This window comes from Mesoplodon densirostris, chromosome 9 (assembly GCF_025265405.1).
Source record: "Mesoplodon densirostris isolate mMesDen1 chromosome 9, mMesDen1 primary haplotype, whole genome shotgun sequence".
NCBI lineage: Eukaryota > Metazoa > Chordata > Mammalia > Artiodactyla > Ziphiidae > Mesoplodon > Mesoplodon densirostris.
The window spans coordinates 28,449,105-28,471,132 of NC_082669.1; the positions used below are offsets into that span (position 1 = coordinate 28,449,105).

Genomic DNA, 22,028 nt, shown 5'->3' on the forward strand with positions numbered 1-22,028 from the left:
AGTTAAGGAGGTTATTCGCTGCTTCAAATGTGATGGCAGAGGCACATTTCATCTGAAACTATGAAAAATCACGGTAATATGGCATCACAGAAAGAAAATGACAATGCTCCAGCAACTAAACTCCAATGTCCACAATGCTGTGATCTAACTGATAAAGAATTCAAAATAGCTGGTTTGAAGAATTCTATAAGCTACAAGGAAACTCAGAAAGGCAATTCGATGAACTCAGGAATAAAATTAAAGAACAGAAGGAGTTCTTTACCAACGAAATAGAAATTTTTATAAAGAACCAAACAGAAATTCTGGAGCTGAACCATTCAATTAACGAGATGAAGAATGCATTAGAGAGCTTAGGGCAGACTGGATGGAAGAAAGAATAAGCAACTTGGAGGACAGAAATCTGGAAATGACTCTTTCCTCAAAGAGAACTAAGTCTTTTAAAAAGTGAAGAAATGCTACAAGCTATGAGATTTAAAGAGAAAAACAAATATAAGAATAATTGTTATATCAGAAGAAAAGAGAATGAGAAGGGAGCAAAGAGTATATTTAGAGAAATAATAGCTGAGAACTTCCCAAACCTGGGGAAGAAACTGGATATACAAGTCCATGAAGCTAAGAGAACATCTAACCACCTCAATGCAAAAAGACCTTCTCCAAAATATATTATAGGAAAATTGTCAAAAGTCAATGACAAAGAATCTTAAAGGGAGACTGTGGGAAAAAAGGAAGTAATCCACGAAGGAACACCCATTAGGCTATCAGCATAGTTCTCAGAAGAAACTCTACGGGCCAGGAGAAAGTGGAATGACACACTCAAAGTGTTAAAAGACAAAAACTGCCAGCCAAGAATACTTTATCTGGTAGTTATCCATCATATTAGAAGGAAAATTAAAGGCTTTCTCAGACAAACAAAGCTAAGGAAGTTCACCACCACTAGATCTGCCTTACAAGAAAGGCTGAAAGGAGCTCTTCAAGCTGAAATGAAAAGACTAATTAGTGACATAAAAGCAAATGAAAGTACACAATACTCTAACAAAGGTGAAAAATAAACAGTCAGAATTAGAAAACTGTAACTCTACATATTAATGCAGTGGTGCATTACCCACTTAATATAAAGGCTAAAAGTACATTAAAAATAACTATAGCTATTGATATTATAATTTCTCAAAAAATTCAGTTTTCATAAAAAGAGGTAAATTGTAACATCAAAAGTATTTTTTAAAAAAGGAGTAAAATGGTGGAAACTTTATAAGTGGATAAAGTTAAGGTGCTATCGGCATAAAAATGACTATTTTATCTGTGAGATGTTTTATGTAAGCCACATGGTAACCACAAAGGAAAAATCTACAGTAGAGTCACAAAACACACACAAAAAAAGGGAGACTGAGAAAATTACCATGGAAAACCACCACTTTACAGAGGTAGACAGAAACAGAGGGAAAAGAAACTTAGAGATACAAAATAATCAGAAGGCAAACAATAAATAAGATGGCAGCACTAAGTCCTTACACATCAGTAATCACTCTAAATATAAATGGATTGAATTCACCAAACAAAAGACACAAAAATGGCTGGATTGATTAAAAAACAAGACCCAACTACATGCTGCCTACAGGAGACTCATTTCAGCCCCAAAGACACACAGGTTTAAAGTGAAAATAATAAAGAGGATATTCCATGCAAGAGGAATCCAAAAGAAAGTATGCATAGCCATACATATATCAGACAAAATAGGCTTTAACCCAAAAATGGTAACAAGAGACAAAGACGGTCATTATATTGATAAAAGGGTCAATACATCAGGAAGATATAACGATTGTAAATATATACACACCCAATACTGGAGCACCAAAATATATTAAACAAATAATAACATATCTAAAGAGAGAAACAGACAATATATTAATAGTAGGGGACTTCAATACCCAATTGTCAGCAATGGATAGATCATCCAGACAGAAAATCAAGTAAGGAAACAGTGGAACTGAACTACACTCTAGAACAAATGGAATTAACAGACGTATAAAAAAAATTCCATTCAACAGCAGAAGAATACACATTCTTCCCAAGTGCACATGGAATATTCTCCAGCATAGATAGTTTGAAAGGACAGAAAACAAATCTTAGAAAATTTAAGAAGATTGAAATCATACCAACTATCTTTTCTGACCACAATGGTATAAAACTAGAAATCAACAAGAGGAAAGCTTGAAAATCTACAAATATGTAGAAACTAAACAGCACACTTCTGAACAACCAATGGGTCAAGGGGGAAATAAAAAATATCTCAAACAATTGAAAACAAAAATACAACATATCAAAACTTATGGGGTGCTGCAAAAGCTGTTCTGAGAGGAAAGTTTACAGCAATAAATGCATATAGTAGGAAATTAGAAAGATGTCAAAAAACAAATTTCATAATTCGTGGTACTAGTAAAAGAAGAACAAATTATGCCCAAAGTTAGTAGAAAGAAGGAAATAATAAAGATCAGAGTGGGAAACGAATGAAATAGAGACCAGAAAAACAATAGAAAGGATCCACAAAACTAAGAGGTGGTCCCTCCAAAAGATAAAATTGACAAAACCTTTACCTAGACTAAGAAAAAAAGAGAAGACTTAAATAAATTAAATTAGAAATGAAAATGGGAAAAAAAAGAAAATGGAGACATTACAACTGATAAGGCAGAAATACATAGGATCATAAGAAATTATTATGAACATTATAAGATGAAAAATTAGATAACCTAGAAGACATCAATAAACGTCTAGAAACACACAACCTATCAAGACTGAATCAGGAAGAAATAGAAAACCTGAACAGACCAATAACAAGTAAAGAGATTGAATCAGTAACCAAAAACCTCCCAACAGAAAACCCCAGGACCAGAAGGTTTCAATGACAAATTCTACCAAGCATTCAAAGAAGAATTAAGACTAATCCTTCTCAAACTCTTCCAAAAAACTGAGGAGGAGGGAATACTTCCAAACTCATTCTAGGAGGTCAGCATTACCCTAATAACAAAGCCAGATAAGGACACAATGAGAAAACTATAGACCAATATCCCTGATGAATATAGATGCAAAAATTCTCAACAAAGTATTAGCAAACAGAATTCAGTAACACATAAAAAGGATTATACACCATGATTAAGTAGGATTTATCCCTGGAATGCAAGCATGGTTCAACATATGCAAATCAATAAACATAATATATCACATTAATAAAATGAAAGAAAAAAATCACATGATCATTTCAATAGATGCAGAAAAAGCATTTGACAAAATACAACATCTTTCATGATAAAAAAAAAAAACCACCCCTCAGCAGATTGGGTATAGAAGGAGCATACCTAACATTATAAAGGTCAAATATGACAAACCCACAGAGAACATTATACTCAATGGACAAAAACAGAAAGCGTTTGCTCTGAGATCAGGGACAGAATAAGAACGACTACTTTCACCAAAAAAACTGAAAGCTTTTGCTCTGAGATCAGGAACAGAACAAGAATGGCTACTTTCACCATTCTTATTCAATATAGCATTAGAAGTCCTAACTAGAGCAATTAATCAAGACAAAACAAAAGCATACAAGTTGGGAAGGAAGAAGTAAAACTGTTGCTATTTGCAGATCATAGGACTCTGTATATAAAATAATCTCCGAAACTCAACCAAAAAACCATTGGAACTAATCAACAATTTCAGTAAAGTTGCAGGATACAAAATCAACATACAGAAATCAGTTGCATTTCACACACTAAGGATGAAACACCTGAAAAAGAAATAAAGAAAACGATTCTATTCACAACAGCATCAAAAACAACAAAATACTTAGGAACAAATTTAACCAAGAAAGTGAAAGATCTGTATGATGAAAACTTCAAGGCTTTCCTGAAAGAAACCAAACTCACAAACAGTTCAGAAGACATCCTATGTTTATGAATTGGAGAAAGTAATATTGTTAAAATGTCCATATTACCCAAAGTCATCTATAGATGCAATGGAATCCCCATCAAAATACCAATGGTATTTTCCCCAGAAACAGAAAAAACAATTCTAAAATTTGTAGGGAATCATAAAAGACCCCAAATAGCCAAAGCAATCCTGAGGAAAAAGAACAAAGCTAGAGGTATCAAATTTCCTGATTTCAAACTATACTACAAAGGTATAGTAATAAAAAAAAAAAAAGTATGGTACTGGCACAAAAATAGACACATAGACCACTGGAACAGAATATAAAGCCCAGAATTAAACTGCTACTTATATGGTCAACTAATATTCAACAAGGAGCCAAGAGCACCCAGTGGGGAAAGGATAGTCTCCTCAACAAATGATATTGGGAAAACTGGAGAAACACATGTAAAGCAATGAATCTGGACACCTATCTTACACCACTCACAAAAACTCACTCAAAATAGATCAGACTCAATACCTGATACTATAACTCCTCTAAGAAAACGTAGAGAAAAAGCTCCTTGACATTTGTCTTGACAATGATTTTTAAAATACGACACCAAAAGCACAAACAACAAAAGCAAGAATCAACAAATGGGACAACATTAAACTTTAAAGCTTCTGCACAACAAAAGAAACAAAAATGAAAAGGCAACTTGTACAGGAGAAAATGTTTGCAAACCATATATCAGATAAGGGGTTACTATCCAAAATATATAAAGAACTCACAGCTCAAAATCAAAAAAGGAACAACCTGATTTAAAAATGGGCAGAAGAAATAAAGCCACCTTTCCATAGAAGACATTCAAATGGCCAACAGGTAAATGAAAAGATGCTCAACATCACTAATCATCAGAGAAAATGCAAATCAAAACCACAGTGAGGCAACACTCACACCTGCTAGGATGGCTACCATCAAGAAGAGAACAGGTAACAAGTGCAGGCAAGGATGTGAAGAGGACACCTACGCACTGTTGGTGGGAATGTAAATTGGTTCAACAACAGAAAACAACATGAACCTTCCTCAAAAAAAATTAAAAATAGACCAACCATATGATCCAGCAATTCCACTTCTGGGTATATAGCTAAAGGAAATGAAAACAGAATTTCAAAGAGACATCTGCACTCCTATTTTTATTGCAGGATTATTCACAATAGCCAAGACATGGAAACAATATAAGTATTCATCAAATGGATAAAGCTCTCTCTCTCTCTCTCTCTCTCTCTCTCTCTCTCTCTCTCACACACACACACACACACACACACACACACACACACACAGGAATATTATTCAGCCTCGAGGAAGGAGGACATTCTGCCATTTACAACATGGATGGACTTGCAGACATAGACAGAGTATGACATCACTTACATGTACAATTTAACAAAGCTAAATTTTTAAAAATAAGTGATTAGCAGGGGATGAGGGGGTGGGGGGACAGATGTTAAGAGTACACATTTACAAGTAGTATATAAGCCCTAGAGATATAATGCTTAGTACCGTACAATAGGGACAAAAATATTATAATCATCAAACTTGCTGAGACTATAACAATTTTTCCAACTACCAAAAAGAAAGGATAATTTTGTAATGAGATAGAGGTGCTAATTATTGCTACAATCACATTAAAATATAACAATGTCCTTAAATTAACATGTTGTACACCTTGAACTTATATAACTTTACCTGTCCAATGTATTTCGATTAAAAAAAAAAAGGATCAGGGTCAAGGTCTGGATGAGTCACTATCAAGGCAAGGGTGAGACTAAGGGTCACAGTCAGGTACAGGATTGGGTCAATGTCAGGTTGAGGATTTGAATAAGATTCAGTACGTGGGTGGATCTGGGTCATGAGGGTCAGGGACATAATCGAGTCCAGCTGCGGTTCAGTCAAGGTCACAGTCAGTGTAAGGGTGAGGGTCAGAACACCTTCTGGTCAGTCAGTATTATGATGCAAACGTGGAACAGGGTGAGGGTCAAATTCAGATGAAAAGCCAGGTCCAGGATCAGACTGAGTGTGAGGGTCAGTGTGAGAGTGAAGGTCAGAAGGGTCAGGGTGAGGATCAAAGTCAGGTTCAGGTTGAGGTTTGTCGTCAGGGTATCAGGGTGAGTCTCAGGGCCTGAATGACAACTTCAGGATTGTTGAGTCTAATAGGGTCACGGTCAGGGTCAAGAGTAGGGTCAGATCTGTGTGAGGGACAGGGTCTGGGTGATGGCTGAGTTTCAAGGTCAAGGTCATAGTCTGGTTTAGTGATGAGTGAGGATCAGGATTAAGGTCGGATTTAAATGACTTTCAGGTTCACAGTCAAGGTCCTAAGAGTTTGGATGAGAAGCATAATCTGTCAAAGCGAGCATCAGTGTTACCAGTTAGGATGAGTTAGGGTCACCATAAGGGTCGAGACAGTGTTAGGATGAAGTCTTCAGTCAAGTTTCTGACTGAGTCAGGGTTACATAAATGTAAGGGACACAGGGTCAGGGTCATGGTGAGTCAGTCAGTTAGCATTGGAGACAGGATGGGGTGGGGTGGGGCCTGGTTGGCACCCTCGGGTAGGAGTGAGACTGAGGGTAAAGGTCAAGTTGTGGGTAGGATCAGGGACGATCAAGGGTTAGGATTAGAGTGGGTGTGTTAAAGTTCAGGGTCAAGTTAAGGGTACCAGGATCATGGTCAAGGTGAAGGTCATCAGTGTCAGGGTGAAGTTGAAGGTGAGCAATCCCTGTCCCATTTCCCAGCACCATGTGTGGCTTTTGCAGATGCCACTTTCTGAAATGTTCTTCCTCCATTTACCTGCATATCTATATTCCTCACCTGCTTGGCGTCTTCAATGCGGCCTAACCCTACCTGTCCCCTACCTGTCCCCTTCCGCTGGGATACAAGTCTTATGAAGGCAAGGATCTTGGAATGGAATGTTTTGGTCATTGATGGGTTCCAAGCTACTCAGAAGAGTGTCTGGCACAGACTAGGTGCAGTTAAGCTTGTTTAATAGATGACTGTTTGCTACAGTATTTCTGGGGGAATAAAAGTACATCTGGATTACGACAAACTGTTCACAGTAGCTTCCTCTGGGGTAGAATTACAAGTAAGCTTCACGGCTGATTTAATACATGTCCATATTGTTTTATAATCTCCAAAAATGGCTCTTTCCATTTTAAGAGAAAACAAAGAACTTCAGGTAAAGTTCCTGACACAGTGATGGGCACAAGATACTCACTGAACCATAGCTATTACCTAAACCTCAGGAACTGGCGGCCTTCCTGGGAACCCTGGAGCACTCTCAAAGAAACCCTATTCTAGTTCTCTAGGCAGACCAAGAAGCAAGACAACATAGAGAGTCTATTTATTCAACAGCCAACTTCAAAGACAAAGCCTCAGTAGTCTGAGGGGATGCATTTCCCCTGTTTCGACTTCAGTCCTTTTCCACAAGTTTGTCCTTTGCAGGCTACAGTTTGATGCAAACAGGTTGGTTGTCCTAGATATACTTATACACAACCTTTGAGGGCACAGTTTGCAGGTGCAGATGCACAGGACACTTGTAAAAGTGGGACAGCAGAGTCTCACTGTAGCCCACAAGGAAGTAGAACTTATGTGCAGGTAGCTGCCTCAGGACCAGGGCACAGATCTCCAGCTGGTTAGCCCGGCGCTTTAGAACAAGCTGGTCAGCCAGGCAACCTGGGAAGGTGCCCAGCATAAATTTACGAAGGAAAACATCTTCCACTATTCTCTCTGCAGCATGGTCCTCCCCATCCAGGTTACCTGAAGAGAGAAGGGCACCATGGTGAGTTGGCCAAAACTCCAGAGGTTAACATCCAAGAGCACTGGGCACTCAGGTCCACACCCCACTCCAGCCTCTTCTCCTTTCTTCCTTAAGTGGAATAACACTCTAGAGTTCAAAGAACATTATTCCAATAATCCCCAAACAAATCCTGTGAAGTACGTATTATCATTATCCTTGTTTCACAAAAGAGAAGAATGAGGCCTTAGCAAGGGCACAAAACTCAGATGATTCTTCTATGTAGACATAGAGTACCCCTCTCCTTCTTTCTTGACTGCCTTATAGAAGCACTGGTCATCCCACGGACCAGAGAGATGAGGCCACCAGCTACTTTTTTTTTTTTTTTTTTAATTTATTTATTTTTGGCTGAGTTGGGTCTCCGTTGCTGCTCGCGGGCTTCCTCCAGTTGCGGCTCTTCGTTGTGGTGCCCGGGCTTCCTACCGCAGTGGCTTCTCTTGCTGCGGAGCACAGGCTCCAGGCGTGCAGGCCTCAGTAGTTGTGGCTTGCGGGCTCCAGAGCGCAGGCTCAGTAGCTGTGGCGCGTGGGTCCAGCCACTCCACGGCACATGGGATCCTCCCGGACCAGGGCTCAAACCCGTGTCCCCTGCATTGGCAGGCGGATTCTCAACCGCTGCGCCACCAAGGAAGCCCTACCAGCTACTTCTGACACGAGGGATGTGAGCTCTCTCACTGACTATAGAGCCACGGCCTCAACCAGTGGATTCTCACTGTGGACCACGGAACCTTTGCACCTCTTACAGTATCTGTTAAGAGTCTCCACACTCACACCCAGACCTTAGTACTAGAACTTGAAAAGGTTGGGGGACAGAAATCCATATTCTAAGGTAGTTCTCTAGACAGGTGTATCTCAAACATTCAAGTTGAGAACCCTCAGAGTGAACAAAATACTGTGGATCCTCATCAACTCACAGTAGTTATGTTCTATAACGTCACTCGTTATGTTCTATAAAATCACCATGAACAACGAATTAGCAAATGCTAAACCACTGCTCCTGGTGGAAATACAGTTAGGTTTCTGCAAGCCTTTGGTTACAATATTTTTATCAACAAAGTGATGTGTAGCCTTATTTTCTTTTTCTGTTTAAAGACACCTACAAATGGCTGATTAACACTGCACTCTCTCCCAACAGCTCTGTAACTCATGCCTGAAGGAAGCTTTTCTAACAATCATGCCATGTAAGGTACACCACAGTCTTCTTGAAATTAGGAATACGAGAGAGCACTTCAGCATTACAGGCTATTTCAAGGCAGTGGAATCACCAACAAAAAGTACAAAACTTGAAAACACGGCACTCATAGATCTCGAAAAGGGTACTTGTTTACAGCATGCGAGCTGAAACTAGAAGGCAGGGCCTTGTTCAACCGCAGCTGGGAAGGTGCATGTGGGGTGCTTGCTCTGCCCACGTCTGAGAATGAACGTGAAAGCACCTAGAGTAGGCAAACTCACAAACATGGAATCTGCAAATAACCCGGGCAAACTGTACATACCTGTAGTGAAAGATGTGTGCTTCAATATTTACAACAGCCTTCCGGGTCATCGAATTCCAAGGGGTTTCACTCTTTTCACTGCCTCTGGGCTATTTTACATCCCTAAATTACACATAACGGGCAGCGACGCAAAACAACTGTCTTTAGGCATGCAAACAATTTCTGTGGAAGTTCAACCGAACCCTTGAACCGTTGACCCCCATGGAAAAAGCGTTTTGCATCCCTTTCAAATATATTTCAACGATCCTGACCACATACGTCTGTCTATTTTACTCCTCTTTTGAAAGCGTCTGACTGATTTCTGAACCTCGCGTTGAGTACCGAGTTAAACACAATCTCTGACACGTGTTCACGTCGTGTTTATGTGACAGACAGTCACGACTGAGAACGCCTTCCCTGGGGCCACGGGTCGGGCCCACAACACGTCCTCGTCCTCTCCCGCCACCGCGACAAGCATCGTCCCCTCACCTGTGTGCAGCGACAGCCAGCCCTTACGATGGGCGATGTGGTGCGGCGCGTGCGCCTCCTCGTAGGTCACTGGTTTGTCCCCCTTGCCCACTCGGACTCGGGCCGCCCGGTTCTGGAAAGAAAGAGGGCCCGTGACTCTCCGTGACCACAGACCCAGGGCGCGGCCTGGATCACACCCTCGCCCGCAGGTCCTACCCTCCGAGGCCGCGGGCGCCCAAACCCCAGGCCTCCACGCCGCACTTACCTTGGCGCAGACCGCGGAGGTGTGCAGGGCGCGCCAGACGCACGGCAGCTCCCGGTTCCAGGACAGGACCTGTAGGGAGAGTGGGGCATAAGACCGAAACTAGGGCTCCCCGCGCCCCTCCTCCAACCGCCGGCCCCGCCCGTGCCCCCCACTCACCAGCGGCCGGAGCCTCAGACCGCAAACGGGCGCCGCCATCTTGGGCCGAGAGAAGAGCGGGGCGGGGCGGCGTCAGGTTAAAGGTCAGGCGCGGGCGAGACCACACGCGAGACGGTGCGGGGGTGCGAGCCTCTCGGCCGGGCGGGTGGGTGGGGGGAGCTGAACTCTCCGCCTCCCCCCGCAGCCCTGGACACGTCTTGCACCCCTCCGTCCTGCCCCAATCGTGGTTTGCGTCGTGTTTCAGATCCGGAAACTGGATGATGCGCAACGTGAGGTTTCGCGGTCCGAGAGCTCGCAGCGGCCGGGCGAAGAGTGTTTTGGCGGGGGGCGGGCCGGGGGAAGTGGGCGCCCACCGCCCCGCCCCTCCCGGGCGGCGGGGACTGTCGGGGGAGCGGAGCGTCTCACCAAGTCCTAGAAATTAGGCTGCTGAGTCCTGTCTCCAAATAATATCCTTTAAAAAACAGAAGAAAAGAAAAGAAAGAAACACCCTGACTTTTATCCACAAATAGAGAGGAAATATGTTTTGGTTAAAACTTTACCTAGTTCTTGGGAGGGGCAAGATAGGGGTAGGGGATTAAGGAGCACAGCCTGCAATGTAAACAGAAAGAGGCTACAAGAAAATACTGTGCAACGCAGGGAATATGGAAAAATTTTTTATTTTATAGTAAGTGAAGTATAACCTATAAAAATATTGAATTACTGTATCGTACACCTAACATAATATTATAAACGAATATAATATTGTAAACTCACTGTACTTTAAAAATCAGCCAGTTCTTCAAGGATGGGTTATGCAGAGGGTAGTGTTTCACATCTGACCATACCCTAGTGTCTGGTCCTTGGGGAAGGAAAATTTTAAGGGAGAAAGGGCTGATGGTCGCTTAATTCCTGGAGATGTTACAGAGCTGCTGTACTCAAACCAAAGCATTGCCACTGTAATTTGTATCCAGTAATTATTTTCCGAGGGCAAAATAGCAGCACTGGATATCCTAGTTCAGAACTCACACATAGTAATGGAAAAAAGTGGACTCTGGATTTAGGCTCAGGTGTAACAATCTTTGTGCAATTGAGCCTCAGTTCCATAATCTGTATAATGGGTTTTGTTAATAATAACCACTCATAGAGCTGTTATTAGTTCTGTTAGGTTGAATCATGTGAAATTGCCATGTGAAATTGGCCATTTTGACTGAATCATCCACCCTAATGCTCCTTACGTACTGCTGTGGTTTCCTATGGAAGGGAGGACTAGATTATCATCTATGTGGAAGGGAAATGGAGGCAAAGGCAGACAGTGAGCCGCCTCACATCACACTGGGGAAGGTCCAAGAGGGACTCTTGGCTTCAGTGCAGTACATTTTCCATGGTCAAGATTCCTCTGACCATTTGGAGGTGATTTCTCCAAAAAGGGACAGCATCTTTCATGTCCACTCTACTAGGAATATTTTATTTCTAAAATTTAAACTGTGGCCTCCAGCTGTTCTGCATATTGGATAAGGGGACAAAACAGGAATAAGATGTTCTCCAATCACAATACTATCCAAATATAAGAACTTTCAACTTTAACTGAAGGACCCTTTTTTTTAAATTTATTTTATTTATTTATTTTTGGCTGCATCGGGTCTTCGTTGCTGCGCGCGGGTTTTTCTCTAGTTGCAGAGAGCAGGGGTTACTCTTCATTGCGGTGCGTGGGCTTCTCATTGCGGTGGCTTCTCTTGTTGCAGAGCACGGGCTCTAGAGCGCAGCCTCAGTAGTTGTGGCGCACGGGCAGAGTTGCTCCGCGGCATGTGGGATTTTCCCGGACCAGGGCTCGAACCGGTGTCCCCTGCGGATTCTTAACCACTGCTCCGCCAGGGAAGCCCCTGAAGGACCCTTTTAAGCTGGTAGTCTTTTTTTCTTTTTAAAGTTTCCATAAAGTTTGATAATTTGATAATTTTATATAATTTTGTGGATGTGCTCCAAAGTGGTGAGGAACATGGGATCTGGTATCTGAAATACAGCTTCCTGGCTTTGCAATTTCAGCAAGTGACTTGACCTTGCTGAGCCTCAGCTTCTCTCATCTATAAAATGGGGACCATAATGATTGTTGTGAAAACCACACTGTAAAATAAATGCCTGATGGAGTGAGCAGCTAATGAATGTTTTTTTTAAAAAAGGATCGAGTCCCTGCTATCTGCCTCCTCTTAGGGAGATGAACCAGCCATTGAGGGTCCATGAGAACTCACTGGAACACCACCAGAGGAAAGGAGAAGAGGCTGGTTCTCCATGCAGGTGACAATGGCATGGACTTCTATCGGAGCAGCAGCAGGCGGTGCTGTCCAGCTGAGCAGGGGCTGTTGTGCTTGGGGTTCAAGTTTTGCCACTCTTCCTTAGGCCTGAAGAGTCTCCCAGGAATTCCAAACTGATCTAGATCTTTCATTGGCCTTTTGTTTATTATCTTTGTTTTATACTATGCCTTGTTGCAAAAAGGGTTTCACCTGGTTCCTTGAAGGGCGGGGGTGCGGAATGGGGGAAGGGCATCACGTGAATGTGTTTGCATGATTTAAATAACTTAAAAGTGCATTTTAATGCATTCGTATGAACTGTTACATTGTTTTAAATCACCAATAGAAAAATTTTAGTAGGATATTTATTTCTATTTAAGAAAACACTAACAGTGTTTTGATGCACTTTTTGCGTCTCCCATCAATCCTGTAAAGGAGGCAGTATTGTCCAGGTTTGGCAAATCAGAAGATGGAGGCTCCGAGACTCCCCTGGGGTTCCAGAACTAGCCAAGGGTAGCAGCCTTCTTGTTCCAAAGCATGTGCACGTTCCACATCTGAGGTTCCACTGCACCACGGGGTGGGAGTGAGTGTTCAGAGCCGTGCAGGATGGAGGAATGGGCTGTGTGTCTGTGGCTGGACACAGACCACTCAGGACTGGCCCTGGGGGGACTTCCAGGGCTTGGAGAAGCCACATCTAGGAGCAAGGGACTCACATGAAGAGGCTGCCTGCTCCCCTGCTGGGGGCTCCAGACCAGAGCCTTGAGGAGACAGGGATGTCCAGCTGTTTATTCTCACACATGAGCCCCTGTGCTCTCCTCATGATAACCAGGAGGGTCCAGACTCCCTCTTTTGCTCTCAGAGCAGCGATTCTCCACGCCGGTTGCACATTAGAGCCCATTGGGTCCCACACCACAAGGACAGTACTGGACGGGGCATGGCACCCGTCCTTTTTCAGTGCTCCTTAGATAATCCCAATATACAGCCAAGGTTGAGAACCAGCATCCTAAACTCCAGGTTTATGTCAGAGACCCCCAGAACCTGATCTGTAGAGACCCCTTTGCAGGAGAGGGATATTGGATGGTCCTTACAGCCCTTTCCTACCACCAGTCCTGCAAGGCCATCACAGCTCTTAACTCTGAGGGGACTGGGCCACAAGACAAATAGGGAGCTGCAGTGTGGTCTGGATTTTTTTGAAGACAGTCTGTCCCGAGGGCTCACCTGTATCAAAGGAGAGAACACTGGCCAGGCCGTGGGGTGACACTGTGCAAGAGGGAGACTCTGAGCCTACCTGGACTTGCAGAGCACAGTCCAGCCTAGAACATAGTGTTTGTTTCCTGGAACTCACCAGAATCCAGCCTCAGGGAGAGTTGCCCCAGGCAGAGACGTCTGCCTTCCTGTTGGCTGTGGGATTAGCGGAGACAACTCCACTCATGTTGGTGCTCACAAGACGGACTTATTCTGATTCAGAACTGCTGACACTTCACATTTTGTAATCCTATGGTTTTTATATTACTCTTGCTAATTCGTTTTCTCCTAATAACCAACCCATTCACCAAGAAGAATCCCAGAGGTTCTCGCAACCTCGATTCCGGGAACTAAGCCAAACAACCACTGGGACCAAAGCAGAGTCTTGAACTGTCTTCTCTCTTGCATAGGCAGCCAGGGGGCTCTTACCCCATGTTTCCCTTGAGCTCCTGCTGCGTTCTCCTACCCCCACTCTGCTTCTGCTGAGGTGCAGGAAGAAGCGTCAAGTCCCAAGCTATAATTACTGACTTCAGCTTTGGGGCGCTGAGGAAGTCCAGTCTCCCGATAGTGGAACCAATTAGAAGCACCCTTTGCCACACCGGTACCCTGGGCTGAACGTCAGAACTCCAGGGCTTGGAGTAGATGGATAGGAGGAGTGGGCCTCATGTGTGACAGCCATGGAGACCTCACTCCCTGATTCTCAGATGCTGTGCTAGACCTGGACACACAAAAAAATGGGCTTGATACCCTTCCTTCCGATGGGGAGCACAGAGAAGCAGGCAAGCAAAAGGAGCTTAGATAAGGACCATGACAGGAACACATAAAGGCCCCTGACCCCCTCAGGTGGTAGAATGGAGGTGGGGCTGCCATCAAAGTCCGTCCTGAAGAAGTGCCAGCCTAACCAAGAACAGGTGGAAGGAGGCCCCAGGCAGACAGAGCATGAATGAAGCCACAGAGTCCAGAGTGTGTGGGTCCTGTGGGTGAGGGTGGAAAGTCACAAAAGCCAGGACAAAGGGCACCTTGGCTCTCTCTTCTGTGGTTCTGACTTACTGGTACTTGTAAGGCTGCACTCTGATGTAATTTTGTTGAAGTTTTAGGAACTCAGGATAGGTGTGTAGCGTAAATCATTTTTTTATTACTGGCTCAGAAAGAGAGAAAGGATTTTTCTTTACTGTGTTAATTCACATCTGAGGAGCTGGGGAGAGCTACCAGATCAAGTTTACATTGGTACACATTTCTCAGCACCAGCCCTGCTAGATAATGTGTTTCAGCAAACCTAAGATAACATCGATTAGAAGACATTACTTGATATACCATTAAGAAAGAGAAACGGACGCAAATTAATTTTAAGATACCACTGATCGATTACAAGATGAATCCTGTTTGGCCTGTTAACATGTTTGAGGTCGATGTAGAAGGCACACAGCTTCCTTTGCACGAGCCTCATGGGTGCACAGACTGGTGTAGGCACAGCTTCGGGTGCCTTACGTGCACAGGCTGGCTCCTCCAAAACCAGCTTTTGTGCACTCACCACAGAGCAGGTGCTAGTAGTGGGAAGTAAGGCTTAGAGAAGTTGAATGACTCGCTCAAGGGCCGTGTAATTAGCAGGAAGCAAGACCAAGTTCAGAACCAGGCCTCGAGTTCTGTATGCTGAGGGAGCTACTTCCCATCTCCAGGGAGAGGGACAGGGGCCCTTGTGCCCAGTCTTAGACTCCCAGGCCCATTTACTCCAAGATCACTGACATGGTTCCTGCTTTCACCAAAGTTCCTGATCCCCCTGGGAGCAGCCCAGCCACCCTTCTCTCTCTGAGAGCCTGTCACATCACTAAGCTGGGCTCCAAGGACACTGCTGCCCAGTAGCCCCATAGCAAGTTCTGTGACCTCTCAGACCCTAAGATGTCTTCAGGTCTGATGTAGGCGGGCCCTCTGGCTGTGGTGAACCCAGGAATGGCTAGGGTAGACTGATGTTTAGTGTTCTGGGCTCCAGGGCACCAGTCAAGACCCGGGTATTGTGGAAATTTAATTACAAGAGCGACACTGACTTCAGGGTCTGAAGGTGAACCCCTCTCTCAGGTCATGGAATTCCACATCAACCCCTAAAAACGGGTGATGGGAGCACCATAACTGACTCTGGAAAAATCGCTTGCTCCAGGGCAACCTGTCCTGTTCCTGCACCTGAGAGAGGCAATGGTCTGTGGACACTGCCCAGGCAGTTGCAGAATACCTCAGTTGCTTGACTGTGAGTCCTCCAAGGCAGTCCTGCCTGGGGCTGCCCGAGGGCAACCTCTTGCTCAAGAGGTTACATTCAGTCTTCAGACTGGTCTGTTTTCAGAACTTTAAATACACTGGGCAAATGTTTGATGTGATGTTGTAGTTTCTTAGGTCCTAGGGATATATGGAATAACTTTCCTGATTACTAAGCAGTTATTAATCTATCTTGGATCCTGCATCCTTTTGAAAATCTGTTGAAAGCTATGAACTCTTCCTCCCCTCTCCCTTCCAAAAAAAGCACACACCTAATTTTCAGGAACTGAGTGACTGAACCTTATGTTTGGACAATGGACAGACCCAAAGTAAAGAATCCTCAGGAGCCACTAAAATAGGGAGCCACTAAAGCTGGCTTCCCTGTTTCAGATTTCAGGAATAGCTTGAATCAATTTTTAAAGGAACTGGTTGATAGTCAACAATTGTGAGAGAGATTTCCAGTGCCTGAACTTGGGGCCCGGGAATATCCTGGGTGAAATTCCTACAGTGCTAGAGAGGCAACTGGGTAGTTTTCATGGCTCTAGGGGGAAAAAGTAAGGAGAGGTATTGGTATTTCCAGGTGATCCAACATCTTAATATTTGTGTTATTTAATGATCCACGAAGAAATAAATTTGTAGTGCCTGAGGATTAGACACTCTTTTTTGAGTTTCAGAAGTGAAAAGGTTTAAAGTGAATTTATTAGCAAAAGATTAGGTTTCGGGCTTCCCTGGTGGCACCGTGGTTGAGTCCGCCTGCCGATGCAGGGGACACGGGTTTGTGCCCGGGTCTGGGAAGATCCCACATGCCGCGGAGCGGCTGGGCCCGTGAGCCATGGCCGCTGAGCCTGCGCGTCCGGAGCCTGTGCTCTGCAACGGGAGAGGCCACAACAGTGAGAGGCCCGCATACCGCAAAAAAAAAAAATTAGGTTTCCTGAGTTCCAGCACTTCTTCCAGCCTCCGTTTCACACATCAGAGCCAGATTCCCGGAACACAGGGGCAACTTTCTGGACATCATTGGAGCAGTAGGTGGAGCATCCTGGGGCCAGAGAAGGGGCTGAGAGCCTTGGAACCCAAAAAAGGGTTACAGTCCAGAGGGCTCCGTTTTCGAGTCTGGGAGGAGGAGTTCAAGGAATAGAGAGAAGCTCCTGGTTACCACCCGGGGGCCTGATTTTCCTGGAATCACAATATACAGAGGGGAGGAGGCCCTAGGGCCCAAGCAGAGATTCTCAGAACTAGTGACACAGCTGGGATTGGGGTCTGAGGCCAGAGAGGTGACCCTGGCCCTCGGTAAGGGCCAGCACAGACGAAGGTTCCAGCTGGAGACTCAGCAGAGGAGGAGCTCCACGTTCCGGCTCACGGTGTCAAGTGGGCCGCGGATGATGCCAGGGAGGAGGCCTGGCGCTGGAGGCATGGAAGTGAGATGAAGGGCTGACACCCGGGGGCAAGGCTGGGGGTGAGCCTGGAAGCTGTGGAAGTTTGGGGAAGATGAACGGCCGGGTAGCAGAGGCGCAGAGCTGAGGGCACCGGCGTCCCCATCAGCTCTGCTCTGCCGATGCAGGTCTGTGGGCTGGACAAGCTGCTTAACTGCTCTAGGCCTCCTTGCCTTGTCTCTAAAACTGGGTAAGGATGGAGCTGTTTTGGAGCCCCTGTGAAGATCCTTAGTTCTGTTTTCCAGTAACAGGCTGAAGAATGGATCTCTGCTTAAAGAGAGGGGACGTGGTGGCATTTTTAAAGACACCTCTCTCAGGTGTCCACTATTTCAGATGTTCTAGTAAGCAACCCCCTCAGACAGACACTGTGATCCTCTTGGAGGAAACAGAAAAATTAAGGCACAGAGCGGAAGCCGCCTGTTACTATCATTTGTGCATTCACTAGTTTCATTCATTCAACACACATTTATTAAGTGCCTGCAGTGCGCCAGGCCCTGGGGGTACAAAGTTGGGTAGTGTACAGCCCCTGCTCTCAAGGAGCTCACAAGTCTAGGGGAGAGGCAGACACGTGCACAGGTAAGTCACGCTGCGCGTGCTCAGTGTTGCGGCAGAGGTGTGAACGGAGCGCTGTGGGCGTGCAAAAGCCCACAGGAACCCCTCCTGAGGCAGGGTCGGTCAACACACAGAATATCACGGTAGCCCTTGCCCACGGTGGGCCCTTTCCTCAGTGGGCAGGACCAGGTCACCGAGGCCGATGCTGAGGTTCGCTGGAGGGAAGGCCTACCTCTGCCTCCTCAGGGCAATGCCCCAACCCTGTCCCCGGTACCAGCTGCCCGGGCTGCAGTGCTCAGGAGCCACTCTCCACTCCAGAGGCAGAGAATGGGGCGCAGCTGTATGAAAGGCCAAGCCACCAGGGGACTCGAAGTTCACAGACAAAGGACAAGTTACCGCTTGTGTCTACACCTCCTGCCCCAGGGTTCTTATACTCCCAAGAGCATCTCTGAGCTGATCTGTGAGGTTACATCCTTCCCTGACACTGCGTAGGCAACTCCAGACCTGGGCCCCGTCCGTCACTTTGCTCCCCTCTCAGAAGCTGGGCACAGCCCCACGTGGACACCCCCATCAGAACAGGCTGCTCGCGGCGGGCCTCTGGCAGCTGGACTCCTTTTCTTTCGATGCTTCACAGCCGTCGTACCAGCTCGATGAGCTGCTGAATGTTTTTGTTTTGGTTGGACAGGCCATTCCGGATGTTTTCCAGCAGGCACCTCTTCAACTCAAAAATGGCCTCACTGTAGCCCAAGCTCACAGCGGCCATGGGGGGCACTCCATGCCACAGGCCAGGGATGTGCCAAACGTGCTGCTTCTCAGGGTCACAAAAGGCCAGGCCCGCCAGCGTCCGGATCCCGCCGCCCTGATCCTCCATGTGCACCGTGGCTCTGCTCACATCCCTGGGCTCGTCCGGGAACTGCTTCCTGTCTCTTGGCTTGGAGCCGGGGGCAGACGCATCCTGAAGGCTCTGGTACACAAACTGATAGTTGGGCATGTGCCCTGTTTTCTCCAGCCTCAGGAACGCATGCAGGATAGCCGGCGGGATGTCCCTCGTTTCGGCTAAACTGACCACGGTGACGTCGCTCAGCCCCATGATCAGAGTGGCCAGGGAAGCCTCCTGCTCCAAGCTCTCCCCTGCCTCGGTCAGGGCTCCGCCTATCAAGCCCCCAGAGTGTATGACCAGGATGTGGTCACAGCCCAGGTCCTGGCTGAAGCTCTCGGCCACTGTCAGGAGCTGCATGAAGGCCCCTCGAGGAGCACGGCCCCTTCCCGTGGCAAACCGCAGCCCAAACATGGTGTTGAGGAGGGTGGACTTGCCTGTGCCCGGCACGCCGAGCACTGACAGGACGACCAGGCGCGACCTCCTGTCCAGGCGGACGTGCAGCTCCTTCAGGAGCCCCGTGACCCAGCGCAGGGGGGCGCTCAGGGTGTTCCCGTCGATCAGCTCCAGGGGGAGCCCCTTCAGCAGCAGTTCCAAGGCCAAGCCTGGGAAGTGCGCGAACCGCCTCTGCCCTGCCGGCAGCTTCCCGGCCTCCACGAGACAGCTTTCGGCCTCGTAGAACTGCCCCATCTCCCGCAGGAAGTGCTCCACCCCAAGGGGCTCCGGCCAGAGGGGCTCGCTGACGTCCACGGCCCCACGGTGCTTTGCTCTCAGGGTACGCATCGTCTCCGGAGACGGTCTTGGCCTTGGCTGGGCCGCCCGGGCCAGTCCCCACTCCATCCACCTCAGGAAGTACTGCTTCTCGCCCAGAGAGGGGCTGCTGATGCCCGAGATGAACTCCTGAAGCCCCCAGGCAGGGTCGTGGCCGTTCTGCTGCGTTCGAAGTTCCAGCAGCCGATGCCTCAGCTCAGCCCTGCACCTCTCAGGGGGGTCCCCAGCCCACTGGGCCTGGCAGAGCTCCCTCTCCACCTGGGCCGCCTTTCTCCACGGGTCCCCCTGGAGCCACAGCTCGGCCCGGCGGTAGGCGTCCGAGTCCTGGATCTTCCTGGTGATCTGCTCCATCCGGTCCTTCGCCCGCTGGCACTCGTCGCAGTCCTCGTCGACCTTTAGCCCCAGCTTACGGGCCGCGTGCGCCATGTCCTCCACGGATACCCTCCTGCAGGGGGCCCGGGTCACGTGCGCCACGATGGCGCGGACCCGGCGCACGAAGCCCGCGCTGTCCGTGCTGCTGACCTTCACCAGGACGTGCGAGGGGTCCATCTTCAGCACGGGGATTAACCTGTTGAGAAGCCGCAGGTTTGTGTTTCGCTTCCCGCGGTAAGGGCTCAGGATGAAGTAGTATTGCGTGGCCGACCCCTTCATGGAGCACAGCAGCTTGTATTCTTTCTTGCTGATGTTGTCGGTCAAGATGAACACGGCCGAGGAGATTTCCGCCAAGAGCTTAAACTGCAGCCAGTGAGAGCCGATGTCACCTCTCAGGTTGAGAAAGGCCACGGGCTCTGGGAAAATGTCCAAGTCCTCCCTGCCACTGGGAAGAAACCAGGAAATCTCCACCAGCCCATCCGCAATCTCCCGAGGGTTGGTGCCCAAGTTCAGATCCCGATGCCAGAAACAGTCCCGCTGCCTGTGGCCAGGGCTGAGCACGGCGTTGAGAAGCTGGGACTTGGAGTTGCTGCTGACCTCCATGCGCACGAAGGCGAAGGCGGGCGTTCGCGACAGGACCACGCTGTCTTCTCTGAAGCTGCCCACCGCCCTTGGGGGCTGTGACCCCCATGTCCGCACAGTCCCCCTCATGGCCCACAGCAGAAACGTGTGGTAGTGGTTTTCTGGGTCGGGCAGAACGAGAGGGAGTGCAAACTGGCAGAGGGACATTTTGAGCACGATTTCTTGTTGCAGGAAACTATCCGAGGAAAGCAGAAGGGCACAGAGAAGGTCCAAGGGGTTCACAGGCGTATCGGGTGTTGGCAGCTCAGAGAAGGAATAGATGTCCGCAGAGATGTCATCGGCCGTGTCCCAGTAGATGATCTCCTCTTCCACCTGGCTCTCCTTCTCCACAGGCCTGGTGTCCGGGGGTACGTCCAGCACCATGGTGGTGTTCCTGGCTTCGGCGTTGAGGGCCTGCAGCTTCCTGAGGAAATTCCAGGGCAAGTCTTTGGGAGCCTGTGGAGCCCAGTTCTTCATGCTGTCACTACTGATCTGCAAGGAGTCCTGGAGGCTGAGTTTCTGTGCCTGGTATGTCTCTAGTCCCAAGAGGGACAGCATTTCTTGTAGTCTGCTCCTCTCCACTGTGGGGAGAAATGAAGATGTCAGCACTTAGCCTGCGTGTCAGGGACCCAGGTTAGAGGTGGGGAGGGAAGAGCCCAGCCTGGCATGTAGGAGGTGGCCTCCTTCAGGGTAAAATGCAGGCACCCCCAGGCCACCTGAGACCAAGACAGAAGTAACATCACCCACCCCAGATTCAAGTGGGGTCGGCAACGTGTGACATGAAGAGGGAAGAGAAAAGGACGCCTGCGGCAACTGTTAAGAATTGGGAGGATCTATGTAAAAAAATGTCTGGTTTCTCTTGAAACGTCCGAGACTGAGCAACACGAAGCCCAAATTTAATTGGCTGGAGTGAGCAGCTGTGCACCCTAGATGTGGAACACAGGCCCCATTCTCTGGCCACGCCTCCACTCCCTCCAAGATACTCCTGTGCTTCTGGCCCAGCAGTGGATTCCCTAACCCTGTCACCAGAAATTCCCCATAGGGCACACAATCACTGATTCACTTTGGTTCTCTGGTTAATGTTCTTTGCTCTTTACAGACGAGTTGGAAAATGTGTAAAGGAAACAGGGAGTTACTACTGGGTACAGAGTAACAGAAATCACAGATAAATAACATTTTGCAAAACTGAGGTCAATAATATGGTTTTAAATTCTCACTGATAAACATATTTGGTAGAAATTATCACAAGTCTGTGCTTATTTGTTCAGATTTTCAACCATAACATCCAATACAGTATGAATTCTTACAAGCACTAGATGCTCAGGACAGTAAGGCCACCTGCAAAGGTTTCATCCACCGACCCCGTTCTTGGCCACGGCCTCTTATCCATTTTCATTGCATATAATTTCCTGCATATAATTGGTAAACTTTAAATGGTAAGTCTATTAACAAAATAAATCAATACAAATCCTGCTGAGCTCCAGGATTCTCTCCATTCTTTTCTCAAAAGAGGAAGCTACTATGTCTGTGATGCTACCTTAAATGTGGATATAAA

General features: G+C 47.0%; 2 protein-coding genes across 3 annotated transcripts in view; both read right to left on the reverse strand.

Annotated features, from left to right (window-relative positions):
- Positions 1–7,272: 7,272 nt before the first annotated feature.
- MRPS24 (mitochondrial ribosomal protein S24) lies at positions 7,273–10,177 on the reverse strand. Its single transcript, XM_060107713.1, has 4 exons — positions 10,101–10,177; positions 9,945–10,013; positions 9,701–9,812; positions 7,273–7,705 (listed from the first exon to the last, which is right to left on the reverse strand). The coding sequence occupies exons 1-4, from the start codon at positions 10,137–10,139 to the stop codon at positions 7,422–7,424; spliced, it is 504 nt and encodes a 167-aa protein (XP_059963696.1). The 5' UTR covers positions 10,140–10,177; the 3' UTR covers positions 7,273–7,421.
- Positions 10,178–17,725: 7,548 nt separating this feature from the next.
- Positions 17,726–22,028, reverse strand: part of URGCP (upregulator of cell proliferation) — a 69,082-nt gene continuing 64,779 nt past the window's right edge. For both annotated transcript variants that reach the window (XM_060107712.1, XM_060107711.1), the window contains one exon: positions 17,726–21,054. In XM_060107712.1, the coding sequence (XP_059963695.1) occupies positions 18,461–21,054 (2,594 nt within the window). In that variant the 3' untranslated portion in view covers positions 17,726–18,460. The remainder of the gene's footprint in view (positions 21,055–22,028) is intronic.